The sequence below is a fragment of the Mobula hypostoma genome, chromosome 4 (assembly GCF_963921235.1).
Source record: "Mobula hypostoma chromosome 4, sMobHyp1.1, whole genome shotgun sequence".
Lineage (NCBI taxonomy): Eukaryota > Metazoa > Chordata > Chondrichthyes > Myliobatiformes > Myliobatidae > Mobula > Mobula hypostoma.
This window is the reverse complement of record NC_086100.1, coordinates 169,975,713-169,990,530: the sequence shown is the minus strand read 5'-3', so window position 1 is coordinate 169,990,530 and position 14,818 is coordinate 169,975,713. Positions and strand designations below refer to the sequence as shown.

General features: G+C 40.6%; 1 protein-coding gene across 6 annotated transcripts in view; it reads left to right on the top strand.

Annotated features, from left to right (window-relative positions):
• The window catches only part of LOC134345774 (sodium/hydrogen exchanger 9B2-like), a 180,883-nt gene that overhangs the window by 92,434 nt on the left and 73,631 nt on the right, over window positions 1-14,818 (top strand). For all 6 annotated transcript variants that reach the window (XM_063046967.1, XM_063046970.1, XM_063046968.1 and 3 more), the window contains one exon: window positions 13,338-13,509. In XM_063046967.1, coding sequence (XP_062903037.1) covers window positions 13,338-13,509 — 172 coding nt within the window. The remainder of the gene's footprint in view (window positions 1-13,337; window positions 13,510-14,818) is intronic.

Here is a 14,818-nt window from a genome sequence, read left to right as displayed (position 1 = left end):
CTAATGTTCTGTGAATATCTTTCCAATATAAACTTAATTTAGGGCAATCCCAAAAAATATGGAAATAATTTGCCTCCTTGGAGCCACACCCTCTCCAACACGCCACATTTGTGTCTTTATATTTTTCCTGGTATGGGGTCTTGAAGTATCTTATATTTTTCCAGCAATGTTCTATGTTCAAACCAAAGGGTTAGTTGAAGACCACTGAAAGCTGCATATTTTCCCCCAAGTCTCCTCTGAAAGTACCAACCCCGCCTGTTTTTCCCCACTTCTCTTTAATATACAATGTGTTTTCACTTTTGGCATGAGAAAGGGCATTATATAATCGAGAAATTGATTTACTTGGTATTGAGCTATAAGCCGATCTCAGAATCTTGAAAAATTCTAATTCTGCTGTTGGTAAGTCTGTATATCTACAACTCTGATTAAAGTAGTGTCGTACTTGAAGGTACCTTAAAAAAAAATCATTGTGTTCTAGGCCGTATTTATCCTGTAGGGATTGAAGACTTTGTAATACACTTCTATGTGTAAATGAGAGGTAGGTTGTAAGACCTTTCTTTATCCATAGTTCAAATCTTTTATCTCCTCTGCTGGGAAGGAATTCAGTATCATAAGCACACCATCTGAAAAGTTTTAACATGTTGTAGATTCCACATGAGTTAGCCACTTTCTGCCATATTTTTAGTGTGAGGTTTATCCAGCTGTTTTTAATCTTTTCCAATTGGGCGATCAATCCTTTGTCCGCAATTGAGGCCTGTAGAGGAAAACTATCAATCAATCCAAATTCTATTTCCTTCCATCTAGCCTTGTATTCTCCATTACATCAATATAACAGAGGGATTATCTGTGAAGATTGAAAATAGTTTCTCAAGCAAGGAAGAGCCATACCTCCTCCTTCCGTTCCTAACTGTAAAGTGTTAAATCAGATTCTAGGTTTCTTTCCTTGCCAGATAAAATGGGAAATCCATTTGTCCCATTCCCTAAATTGATTATCGTCTACCTCCGCAGGTAAAGTCCTGAAAAAGTAAAGTAACCGAGGGAGAATATTCATTTTTATGGTATTTATCCTTGAATTTAGACTTAAAAAGTGGATAAGATTCCATCTATGTAGATCTGCTTTTATCTCTGAAATTAATGGCCCATAATTTACCTGTGACAATATTGAAAGCTCTTTTGGGAGGGTTATTCCTAAATATTTTAATGATTTCACTTCTCACTTAAGATCATATGTATCCTGCATTTTTTTTTGCATGCTGTATAATTTAGGGACATAACCTGTGTTTACTTTAATTTTATAACCTGATATTTTCCCGAACTCATCCAACAGTGTAAACAATCCTATGAATGATTTTTCTGCTTCACTCAAATAGACTGACGTCATCTGCGAATAGCGCCACCTTCTGTTCAATCCCTGCCACCTTGATACCTTTTACGATTTCGCTCTGTCTTATTAGTTGGGGAAGAAGTTTAGTGTATAGTGCAAACGGGAGAGGGGAAATTGGGCATCCCTGTTTAGTTTCTCTCTCTAAAATAAAAGAGTCAGAGAGGTCCCCATTTATCTTAATTCGAGCTGTAGGGCTGTCATATAAAGTCTGGATTACTTTAATAAACTTTTCTTGAAAGCCGAATCTTCCTAACACTTTATATAGGAATACCCACCTAACTGAATCAAAAGCTTTTTCGGCATCTAATCCCACAACCATTGTCTCTTTCCCGTTCTTAGTAACCTGTTCTAGTATGTGTAAAGTTCTCCTTATATTGTCCTGAGTTTGTCTTTGCTGAATGAATCCAGTCTGGTCTAAGTGGATGAGGCTAGGTAGAAGCTTTTCTAGTCTACAAGCTAATATAGATGTAAATAGCTTATAATCCAAATTAAGGACACTGACTGGCCGGTAATTACTGCATTCTAGTTTATCTTTACCCTCTTTGGGAATAACCGAGATAATCGCCTCTCTCCAGGAAGGTGGAATTTCTCCTCTCTGTAAGATCCAATTAAAGGTATTAAGTAATAATGGAGCTAACTGTGACTTCAGCGATTTGTACCACTCTGAGGTAAACCCATCAGAACCTGGACTTTCCGGCCTTTAATTTAAGGATGGCCACGTTCAGTTCTTTGGCAGTTAGTTTCTAATAGGCATTCATTTTGTAAATCTGTGAGGTTGGGTAGTTCTAAAGAATTCAGGAGAGTGTCTATGTGGGACTCATTACAGGCCTGGGGTTGAGAGTACAGCTCTCCATAATATGTTTCAAAACTCTCTTGAATTTTCCCTATTGTACTCTCAACAAGCTTTGTTTTTGGATTCTTTATTTTATGAATTGTATTGTCTGCTTGTTTACGTAACTTATATGCTAATAATCTAGCTGATTTACCTCCTACTTCATAATTCTTTTGTCTCAGGTAAAGAAAATTTCTTTGAGTTTCCAATGTGTAAATATCATCAATTTCACTTTGCAATTTCTTAATTTCCTGTTTTAAATTAGAATTAATATTGTTGCTATCTACAACTTAAAGTTGTTTTAATTTTCCTTGAAGGTCTGCTAATTTTTGTGCCTTTAATTTTTTCATGTGAGTAGTAATGGAAATAATTTTTCCTCTCAGTACAGCTTTCAATGTATCCCATAAGATCACTGATGATGCTTCCCCCGTGTCATTAAGGTCTAGGTATTCTCTGATTTCTCCCCTTAATCTCTCCATTACTTTCAAGTTATTGAGTATATGTGAGTTTAGCTTCCATAGTGTTTTCCTTGTTTTGCTTTCCAGAATTAGAGACATAGAGACTGGGCTATGGTCCGACGTCAATTGTTGCAATGTTACACTCTTTTATCCTGAATCTATCTATGTTAAATATAAAAAAAAGTCTACCCTTGAATAAGCTGAATGAGGGGAAGAGTATTATGTATAGTCTTTACTAGTGGGGTGTAATTCCCTCCACACATCTATTATTCCCAATTGCTCCATCAATGATTTCACTTTCCTCGTCAGAGGTTTGTTCTGAATAAACGTTCCTGAACAATCTAATGCAGGGTTTAACCTAATATTAAAATATCCTCTGCAGATTACTACCCCTTGCGAGCAGGCCATTTGGTCAAAAATGTGTCTATAGAATCACCATTCACAACCTGGTGGAGCATAAACATTCAGCCATGTTATTTCAGTACCTTCTATTCTTCCTGTAATCTTTACAAGTCATCCATCCTTGTCTTTAGACTCTGAAATATGTTCATAGTTAAGAACACTTGATATTAAAGTAGCTACTCCTCTTTTGTAGCTCAGTTTATATGATGAATAAAATATATGCTTGAAGCCCATTCTTTTTAATTTTGCATGTTCAGATTGGCTCGTGCGTTTCCTGAAAGAAAGCTATTTGTACCCTCTTTTTTTTCAATTTAGACATAATCTCATTTCTCTTAATTGGATTCAAAACCCCAATAACATTATAGGAAATTATTTGTACAGGTTCAATTTGCATTTTTCTCTAGTAGAAAAGAAAACTCTCTCCTTTTCTAAACAAACAGTAAGCAATCCCTTCTCAACAGTAAACCAGAACACAAAACCAAACCCTAGGCATTTTTGAACATAGGACATTTGAAAATTTTCCCCAACTTCCAACCGTGAGGTCTGAGCACTGACCTGCCTCAGCTCAGAGGGATAACCTCTATCTTCACCCTGTGTTAGAGGCCCTCCGCAATGTGAACAATCATGGAGAGTTCTCTTCTTCTTGTGTCTCGACCATATTGCTATCATTCAAGTTATTCCATCTAGTTTATTTTCAGTTACCAGCTTTAATTTTTCCTTTAAGTCCAATTTACTCTTTTCAGTCATTTCTCTTAATTAATTTGTATTCTCTGTACGTTCACGTCTGAATACTTACAGCTTTTCCTTATAGCTTGACACTCTGGTTCGAGTGGAGTGTCCTCGCCACACTGGCTGCCATGTCCACCGCCGAATCTTCTCCAGTAGGGACTCCGGTTAGGTGATAACTTTCATGGGTAATCCCTGGTCCGCCAGGTCCGACGTTGCCTTCTCCACTGTAGCGTAGGTTTTTGTCCCTTCATTGTAAAAGACTCTTAGCCAAGCTGGATACAGGGTCTGGAATCTGATACCGTTTTTCTTCAGGACCCTCTGTGTTTCCGCGTATTCCTTCCGCCTAGCAAGGATCCCCGGTGCGTAATCGTGGTCAAAACTGATTTTACAGTTGCTCCACATAAAGCCTTTCTTTTGCCATGCCAATTTAAGCACTTCTTTCTTCATTCTGTAGCTGAGAAATCTGACTAGAATCGATCTGGGCTGGGCAACTGCCGGAGGTTGCGGTGCTAATGCTCGGTAAGCCCTTTCTATCTGTAGGTCTTTTGCATCTGGTATGTCAAGGTTCTCTCTAAGCAGCTTCTCCACGAAGGGAATCATCAATCCGAGTTTACCTTCAGCTCCTTCGAGAATTCTGTAGATCCTCACATTTTCCCTTTTTGAAGGGCCTTCTTGGTCTATTCGCTTCCACTGGAGCTGCTCTTGTAGCTTCAGCATTTCTACTATCACTTCCTCTGCATTTTGCAGCCTCTCCTCAGTCCCTACAATCCTCGCTTCAGCTTCATCTAACCTCAAATTAGTTTTTACTATTTCTCCTTTAATATCTTCCAGCTGTTTGTTGTTATCTTGTCAGAAATCACGAATCTCTTTGAGAGTCAAAGTCAGGTTCACTGACACTTCCTCATTATCTCCGTCCTGGCTAGCTGTGGGGAAGCTAGCCCCCTAGTGTTGCTGCGACTTGTATTTATCAGCATAATGAGCGGACTTTTTATTCTTATACTTACATGTCATCCTTGCCCCGTTTGTTGATATAGTTATACAATACTAAATATTTGTCTAATTTTGGCTTTGGGGCAGTTTACATTCTTTTTTGTCAAGAGACCTTTCCCTATGCTGCTATTCCCTTGGTGACCCGGAAGCCGACCCTGATCCTGCTCTTCCATGCACAAAGATCATGGCTGAGCCAACCTTGTCCTCGGCAACACCCTCCTGATCTCTGCCATATCCCTTGACTCCCTTGTGGTTCAAACATATGTCAGTCTCCAACTTGAATGTATTTAATGATTCCGTCTCCATGGCTCTCTGGGGTTGAGAATTCTGAATATTCACAACCTCTGAAGGAAGAAATTCATTCTAATCTCTGTTTAAAATGGATGTCCGTTATTCTGAAACTGCGCTTCCTAGTTTTAGATAATTCAACTAGCGACACATTTCAACACTCATCAGGTTAGTCAAAATTTCAAAGTACATTTATTATCAAAGTATGTATGCAGTATACAACCCTGAGATTAGTCTTCCCCACAGACAGCCATGAAACAAAGAAAACTATGAAACCTATTCAAAGAAAAACATCAAACTCCACCCCCCCCCCAGCTTGCAAAGAAAAAACAAATCAAGTCAAGTCACTTTTTATTGTCATTTCGACCATAACTGCCGGTACAGAGTACAGTAAAAACAAGACAACGTTTCTCAGGACCATGGTGCTACATGAGACAATACAAAAACTACACTGAACTATGTAAAACAACACAAAAACTACACTAGACTACAGACCTACCCAGGACTGCATAAAGTGAACGAAACAGTGCAGGCATTACAATAAATAATAAACAAGACAATAGGCACAGTAGAGGGCAGTAGATTGGTGTCAGTCCAGGCTCTGGGTATTGAAGAGTCTGAAGACTTGGGGGAAGAAACTGTTACGTAGTCTGGTCGTGAGAGCCCGAATACTTCGGTGCCTTTTGCCAGATGACAGGAGGGAGAAGAGTTTGTATGAGGGGTGTGTGGGGTCCTTCATAATGCTGTTTGCTTTACGGATGCAGCGTGTGGTGTAAATGTCTGTAATAGCGGGAAGAGAGACCCCAATGATCTTCTCAGCTGACCTCACTATCCGCTGCAGGGTCTTGCGAACCGAGATGGTGAAATTTCCGACCCAGGCAGTGATGCAGCTGCTCAGGATGCTCTCGATACAACCTCTGTAGAATGTGGTGAGGATGGGGAGTGGAAGATGGACTTTTCTCAGGCTACGTCCACACTAGACTGGATAAATCCGTAACCAAAACTTTTTCTCTTTGTTTTAACCCTCTGTCCACATTAATACAGCGTTTTCATTCCCCGAAAATGGAGATTTTCAGAAACGGTCTCCAGAGTGAATAAATCAGAAAACGCCTAATATCCGTTGTAGTGTATACAGGGTAAACGGAGAGATTTAAAAACGCTATCATGACAACACCACAACAACAATGCTTCTTCTGCTTCTGCTTGGTACTGCGCAAGCACTGCCGTACGGTTGTTACAACGCGCAGTCGGTGTGAACGGCGTGAGAGTTAAATTGTAAAGTGAGCTTTTTTGACTAGATCCCCTAAATTGATTTGATTGAGTCTATCTTTAAAAATATTAATGTCAGAAATACTGCGCAGTTCTGGCGGCAGAAGATTCCTCTCTCTTGTTGATCTTGTGTAGAGGACGGCTTCATGCGTGTGTTGTTTACTTTATGGTCTACGTTAATAGCTTGTTTGGAATTAAACATCTCCACGTTCTCCACTGCTTTGCTGACTTGGTAGTCGTTTGTAACTTGCAGAAACAGCTCGACTTCATTGTCTAAATGATGTCATTGTCTTCATTGGTACTCTAGTTTTTGACCAATGGAAATAGCACAACGCCGTGCGGAAACCATAGACAATAGGTGCAGGAGTAGGCCATTTGGCCCCTCGAGCCAGCACCGCCATTCACTGTGATCATGGCTGATCATCCACAATCAATATCCAGTTCCTGCCTTATCCCCATAACCTTTGATTCCGCTATCTTTAAGAGCTCTATCCATCTCTTTCTTGAAAGCATCCAGAGACTTGGCCTCTACAGCCTTCTGGGGCAGAGCATTCCATATATCCACCACTCTCTGGGTGAAAAACTTTTTCCTCAACTCTGTTCTAAATGGCCTACCCCTTATTCTTAAACTGTGGCCTCTGGTTCTGGACTCACCCATCAGCGGGAACATTCTTCCTGCCGCCAGCATGTCCAATCCCTTAATAATCTTACATGTTTCAATAAGATCCCCTCTCAGCCTTCTAAATTCCAGTGTATACAAGCCCAATCGCTCCAATCTTTCGACATATGACAGTCCCGCCATCTCGGGAGTTAACCTTGTGAGCCTACGCTGCACTCCCTCAATAGCAAGAATGTCCTTCCTCAAATTTGGAGACCAAAACTGCACACAATACTCCAGGTGTGGTCTCACCAGGGCCCTGTACAGCTGCAGAAGGACCTCTTTGCTCCTATACTCAATTCCCCTTGTTATGAAGGCCAGCATGCCATTAGCTTTCTTCACTGCCTGCTGTACCTGCATGCTTGCTTTCAGTGACTGATGTACAAGAACACCTAGGTCTCGTTGTACTTCCCCTTTTCCTAATTTGACTCCATTTAGATAGTAATCTGCCTTCCTGTTCTTACCACCAAAGTGGATAACCTCACATTTATCCACATTAAACTGCATCTGCCATGCATCTGCCCACTCACACAGCCTGTCCAAGTCACCCTGCATTCTCATAACATCCTCCTCACATTTCACACTGCCACCCAGCTTTGTGTCATCGACAAATTTGCTAATGTTACTTTTAATTCCCTCATCTAAATCATTAATATATATTGTAAACAGCTGCGGTCCCAGCACTGACCCCTGCGGTACCCCACTGGTTACCGCCTGCCATTCCGAAAGGGATCCGTTAATCGCTGCTCTGTTTTCTGTCAGCCAGCCAATTTTCAATCCATGTCAGTACTCTGCCCCCAATACCATGTGCCCTAATTTTGCCCACTAATCTTCTATGTGGACTTTATCAAAGGCTTTCTGAAAGTCCAGGTTCACCCAAATATCCGTTTTAGTGTGGACAGAGATATTTTGAAAAACACCTAGTGTGAATGCCTGTTGTTTTTACTCGAAACCAGTGTTTTCAAAATTATCCAGTCTAGTGTGGACGTAGCCTCAACCTTCTCAGAAAGTAGAGACGCTGCTGGGCTTTCTTTGCTATGGAGCTGGTGTTGAGGGACCAGGTGAGATTCTCCGCCAGGTGAACACCAAGAAATTTGGTGCTCTTAACGATCTCTACAGAGGAGTCGTCGATGTTCAGCGTAGAGTGGTCGTTCCGTGTCCTCCTGAAGTCAACAACCATCTCTTTTGTTTTGTTCACATTCAGAGACAGGTTGTTGGCTCTGCACCAGTTTGTTAGCCACTGCACCTCCTCTCTGTATACTGACTCATCGTTCTTGCTGATGAGACCCACCACGGTCGTGTCATCAGCGAACTTGATGATGTGCTTTGAGCTGTGTATTTCTACACAGTCGTGGGTCAGCAGAGTGAACAGCAGTAGACTGAGCACACAGCCCTGGGGGGCCCCCGTGCTCAGTGTGATGGTGTTGGAGATGCTGCTTCCAATCCGGACTGACTGAGGTCTCAGTCAGGAAGTCTAGGATCCAGTTACAGAGGGCAACTCGCACAATCGGTAACAAAAATACAAGTGAAGAGCACAGAATATAAAATACAAAATCAAGAGAGTCCAGGCATATTCAGTTAAACTCAGTGTTTGTTATCTGCAGGCCTCCCCAATTCAAAATCACCTAAGATAGCAACAAAAAAGGAACGAACAGAAACCCATCATAACATGAGCTACAGAGTCCAATCCACAAACCGTGTTGATTAACCTTTGCCCAAAACTCCAGCACCAACCTCCGACAGCATTGAGGGAGAGAGAGAGACCATCACACACAGACACCTTCCTCCGGAAGCAGTAAGCAAGGGAGAGAGACAGTCAAATGCAGATAACTTCCTCTGGCAAGTGTGAGCAAGAGGCTGGTAGATGGTGCTGAGCACCTGCTCGTCTTCTGCACTTGCCTCGATGATTTCAATATCCCTTAGCGCTTTAATTGGCGAGATAGGCAAGAAATGATGTCAATCATGGGCTTGCGCCCCATCTCCAGGCTTATTGGTCTTGAGGTTGCTACTGCTCAAAGCCTCACAGAACACCCTCACAGACAGCAAGTGACAGATTGTTCAATCCTCTGTCCATGCCAGTAATGTTACTCCCAATTTCTTTGTGCATAATATCAAATGCCTTCTGAAAATCCAAATATGCTAATTCCCATTTATCCAGTCAGTTTATTACATCCTCAAAGAATTCCAGGCAAGTTATTAGACGTAATTCTCCTTCAATGAAACTGTGTTAACTTCACTTGATTGCCTTATGATTTTCTAAAGGTCCTGTTGCATTTCCCTAATACTTTTATTGCCAGTTGACTCTCATACTTCTATCTCCTTTTTTTTGTAGTCATCCTTTACCACGTTCTGAAGATTTCCCAGTCTTCTACTCCAACACTTTTTTGTCCAGCATTGTATGCCTTTTTTTTCCAACTTAATGCCATTCTTTCATTATCATTCTTGGGTGGTGTATCCTTCCCATTGAAACTTGCTTTCTCAGTGAAATGTATCTTTGAGATTTACAAATTATTGTTTTAAATGTCTGTTCTGCTCAACTTGTCCCTTACTGTATTTTCCCAGTCTGCCTTCGTCAGCTCTGTCTCACTACTGTAATTATCTTTATGTAATTTAAGGGCACCAGTTTTAGACATGACTTCCTCAACTGGATCCTCGACTTCCTAACCAGAAGACCACAATCTATGCAGATTAGTGATATTATCTCCTCCTGGTTGACGATCAACACTGGTGCACCCCAGGGATGCGTGCTTAGCCCACTACTCTACTCCCTCTATACCACGACTGTGTGGTTAGGTATAGCTCAAATGCCATCTGTAAATTTGCTGATGATACAATCATTGTTAGTAGAATCTCGGATGGAGATGAGAGGGCATACAGGGGTTGAGTGGTATCATAGCAACAACCATGCACTCAATGTCAGTGAGATGAAAGACCTGAAAGATGAAATAGTTGATACAGTGAGCAGTTTTAAGTTCCTGGGTGTCAAGATCTCTTGCGTATCTAACCTGGTCCCAACATTTTGATGTGACTATAAAGAAGGCAAGACAGTGGCTATATTTCATTAGGAGTTTGAAAAGTTTTGGTTTGTTACCTAAAACACTCAAACTTCTATAGATGTACCACGGAGAGCTTTCTAACAAGCTGCATCACTGACTGGTATGGGGGGGGGGGTGCGGGATTTACTGCAAGGGACTGAAAGAAGGTACAGAAAGTTGGAAAGTTAATCAGCTCCAATTTGGGTACTAGTCTCTATAGTATCCGAGACATCTTCAAGGAGTAGTGCCTCAGAAAGGTGGTGTCCATTGTTAAGGACCACCATCACCTAGGGCATGCTGTCTTCTCATTGTTACTGTCAGGAAGGAGGTACAGAAGCCTGAAGCCATACTCTCAGCGATTCAGCAACAGCTTCTTCCCCTCTGCCATACAATTCCTAAATGGATATTGAACCCACGAACACAACCTCACTTTTTTATATATATTTAATTATGTTGTGCACTATTTTTAATCTAACAGTTTTATATATACTACTGCAATTTATTTACTTATTTTTTTCTTTCTATGTTATTATGTATTGCATTGTACTGCTGCTGCCAAGTTAACAAATTTCACAATACATGCCGGTGATAATAAACCTGATTCTGATTATGAATTTGCAAGTTTATTAACTTAAATACTCTAGGAGATCTTCTACAATTAAATTTTAACTTAGAGCAAATCTTGTTATCATTACATCCATTATAAAGGATTCTTTGTCCCCTATATTTCCTTCAAATACCTCAAAGGTTCTTCAGATGTACAGTACTTGGTTTGGCAGTATAGTGGTTAACTAAATAGACCGATGTCCAGAGGCCAAGATTGTTCATTTGAAGACATGAGTATTAATAATGAAGCATCTGAATTGTCATAAAATTCTCTCTCTTGGCTTGACCTGTAATGGACTCAAGAACCACAAAAGTATTTGATCCTTAACTGTCCTTCGTACATTTTTGTGTGGAGGACATAATTTCTCTTTTGTTACTATTAGTGAATAGAGAATTTTGTATATAGTACAAAGTTAAATTGTTTTAATTTCAGCTTTAAAACTGAAAGCTAAAACATTATTCCAAAAATCACACATCTTTATCTATTGATGGATGATCTGTATCTAGTACAGTACCTTCATGCAATATTGAAATTATTCTTGTTATAAACAATGTTTGTTACTATTACATTGTTAACATTATTACATATCCCACATGAAAATTTTAACCATCTGTTATGGAAATGAGGACATGTGACTGCCCATAATACAAGTGACCAATGGCCATAATACTATTAGCTTTAAAACAGTTATGGAAAAAAAGATAGGACTGGGCCTCAAGATAAAGGCCTATGCAAAGGTAATTTTGGAAATACTGGACAATAACTTGTGAAGGTGTTTGGAAAAGGTTGTTTGCAGTTAAATAGATATCTGGCAATTGGGAGGCTTCTAAAAGTGAGATGGCAGTTAAGGGCCAATATATTCCTTCTGGAGTGAAGGACAAGGCTAACAGACTTAGAGATCCTTGGCTGAAGAGGGATATTGAAGTTCTGGTCAGGAAAAGGGAAATACACTATGTCATATACATCTGGGATTAAGCAAGTTCATTGACAATAAGGAATGTAGGAGGACAAAAGAGAATATAAGATACCGTTGGCAAATAAGGCAAAGGAGAATTTTAATCTAGAAGTATAATGACAGATAAAGGGTAACTAGGGAGAGAACAGGCCCCCTTGAGGATCAGTATTTGTGGAATCAAAAAGCTGTACAAGGTTTTTGAATGAACACTACTTGTCTGTATTTATCAGAGAACAGAACAATTCTGTCCTGAAACATATTGACATTTTTAAAGCAGAGACATCGGTGCATAAAGAAGGATGAATATTTGAGGCCTAACTCAGGTCACTTTGAAAAGCAAGGGAAGAAATTTCTGGGCACCCAACAGAAATATTTGTATCCTAATTAGCATGAGTGAGGTACCACAAGACTGGAGTCACTAATGTTGTGCCTATATTTGAGAAGGGCTGTAAGGGCAAGCCAGGGAACTAAAGGCCAGTGAGCCTAATGTCAGTGGTGGAAAATTACTGAAGTGGTTTATGAGGGACAGGATCTTACTGAATTTGGAAAGGCGAGGACTGGTGTTGGAGGTCAGCATGGGGAATCATGTTTGAATTTTTAAAGAGATGAACAGGAGGATTGACAAGCATTGGTGTTGAGTACATGGATTTTAGCAAGGCCTTTGACAAGGTCATGCATAATGGGTTAGATCACATAAGATCCAGGGTGAGCTAGCAGATTGGATACAAAATTGATTTGGTAGTAGGAGTCAGAATGTGATAGTAGAGGGTTGTTTTCATATTGGAAGACCGTGAACAGTGGTGTTGTCCTAAGGACGTTGCTGGGTACCCTATTCTTTTGTATGTGTACCAACGATTTGGATGAGAAAGTAAATGGACTGATTAGTAAGTTTGTGGATAGCTAAGATGAGTTATCTAAGATTATAGCAGGATCTAGGCTGATTGGGAGAGTAAATGGAAATTCAACTCAGACAAGTATGAAGTGATGTGTTTTGGGAAGATAAATCAGGGCAGGATATACTCAGTTAATGGCAGGGTTTTGTGGGGAGGGTTGTAGAATAGGGAAACCTACAGTAGAACAAGTACAAGTTTCCCCAAAATTGATCACAGCCATGTCATTGTGTACAAGAATTGGAACATCATATTACAGCTGTACAATGTGTTGGTGAGACTGCAGGGAGTATTGTGTGCATAGAGAGGGTGTGATTAAGCTAAAGGGTGTGCAGAAACGGTTTACAAGGATGTTGCTGGGACTGGAAGGTTTGAGTTATAAGGAGAGACTTGATAGGATGGGACTGTTTTGCATAGATAGGGTAGATAGTCACACTTTTTTTTCCTTAACTCTACAAGTGTCTAAAACTAGAAGGCAGAAATTTAAGGTGAGAGGAGAATGATTTAAAGAGGACTTGGGGGGGCAATTTTTTTACACAAAGAGTACTGGGTATATGGAAAGAGCTGCCAGAGGAAGTGGCAGGTATAATTGCAATACTTAAAAGACATTTCAACCGGTGCATAGATAAGGAAAAATTTGAGGATATTGGCCAGACACAGACAAATGGACTAGTGGTTTGGCATCTTGGTCGACACGGGTAAGTTGAGTCAAAGGGCTTGTTAACATGTGCATCTCAATAGAGTACAGGAATCTCTATTACCTTCAATATATTTTAGTTTTCCTTTTACCCAAGGGAATAAATGTCTAAATATGTCTTCTGTTTTTCATTCTTGTTGCAGGACTTCACTGACAAGGCAAATACCACAGAACCTTCAGATGTACCGCCAGATGAAAGTACCTTTCTGAATAAAAACAGGCAGAATGAGGAGCCTATCCAAAAACATCGCCACAAACTGTGGAAAATATGTACATGCCCACCTCAAGGAATCATTGCTAGCATACTAACAAAGGGTTAGACCATAATATACTTTTCAAAACTTATCTTTTTTATTATTAATAAAACTTGCATATTACTTGTTTATACGTCAATAGAGATTACACTACCCATGCCATATCACATAATAGGATGAAATATTTCAGAAGATAGAGCACGTAGAGCAAAAAACGATCTGGTGGAGGAACTTAACGAGTCAAGCAAAGAGATTGTCAGTGTTTTGGGTTGAAACCCTGCATCAAGACAAGCAGAGAGGAGAGATGGCCAGTATAAAGAAGAGAAAGGGAATGGTGAGAAAGGGGTCTTAGGTGATTGGTGGATGAGATATAAAATGACAGGCAGGTTGTGCCAGGTAAGGGAGGGGCAGTGGAGCTGGGAAACAGTGGCAGGTGCATGATGGATGGAGGCAGACAAAGAGACAGAGAAAAATATATTGAGGCAGATGGAGCAAGGTAGGGGAGGGATGTGTGAAGATTGGAGAGAGCAGCTAGAGGGAGATAACCAAAACACAGAGGACTACCAGTGCTGAAAAGTAAAGGAACAACTCCAGCTGCCCTCCTCCAACCTTGCTCTATCTGCCTTTCAGTATTTCTCTCAGTCCCTACTTGCCCCCCCCACCATCTTTCATTCACCTGCCACTGTCTCCCAACTTCACTCATGCTCACCTAACTACCCCTCCTCAATCCACCAATTAACTTGGACCTCTTTCTCACCACTCCCCTTATCCTCTGGCCATCTTGCCTCTCCATTCTCAGTCTTCATGCAGAGATTCAACTGAAAACATTAGCAATTCCTCTAAGTTCCTCTAGCAGATTGGTTGTTGCTCTAGAGCATTGAACAGTACAGCACTGGAACAGGTTCTTCAGCCATGTTCTTGTGATGACAATCAAAACTAATCTCATCTACCTGAACATGTTCTTTATCCTTCCATTCCTTGCCAGTTGATGAGCTGGCTAAATGCCTCTTATATGTTGTAATTATGCTGTTTACACCACTTTCCCTTAAAGTCTGTTCCAGGCACCCACTACTGTCTTTGTTAAAAACATGTCTCACCCTTCTCCTTTAAGTTTTAGATCCAGTACAGAAAGCCATTCAGTGCTGGTCTGAGGAAATAGCTGAGTTTCTACATGAGTACTTTGTGGCAGTAAACTGGTCCACGTCAGTATGCCACCATCACCATGGACTTTATCAGCAAGTGCATTGTGTACCAAAGGGGACGATATGGGTGTTCCCAAACCAGAATCCATGGATCGACTGGGAATCCAGTCCCCTCTGAAGTCCAGGACTGCAGTATTCAAAACAGCTCACCCTGACCTTTACAAGATA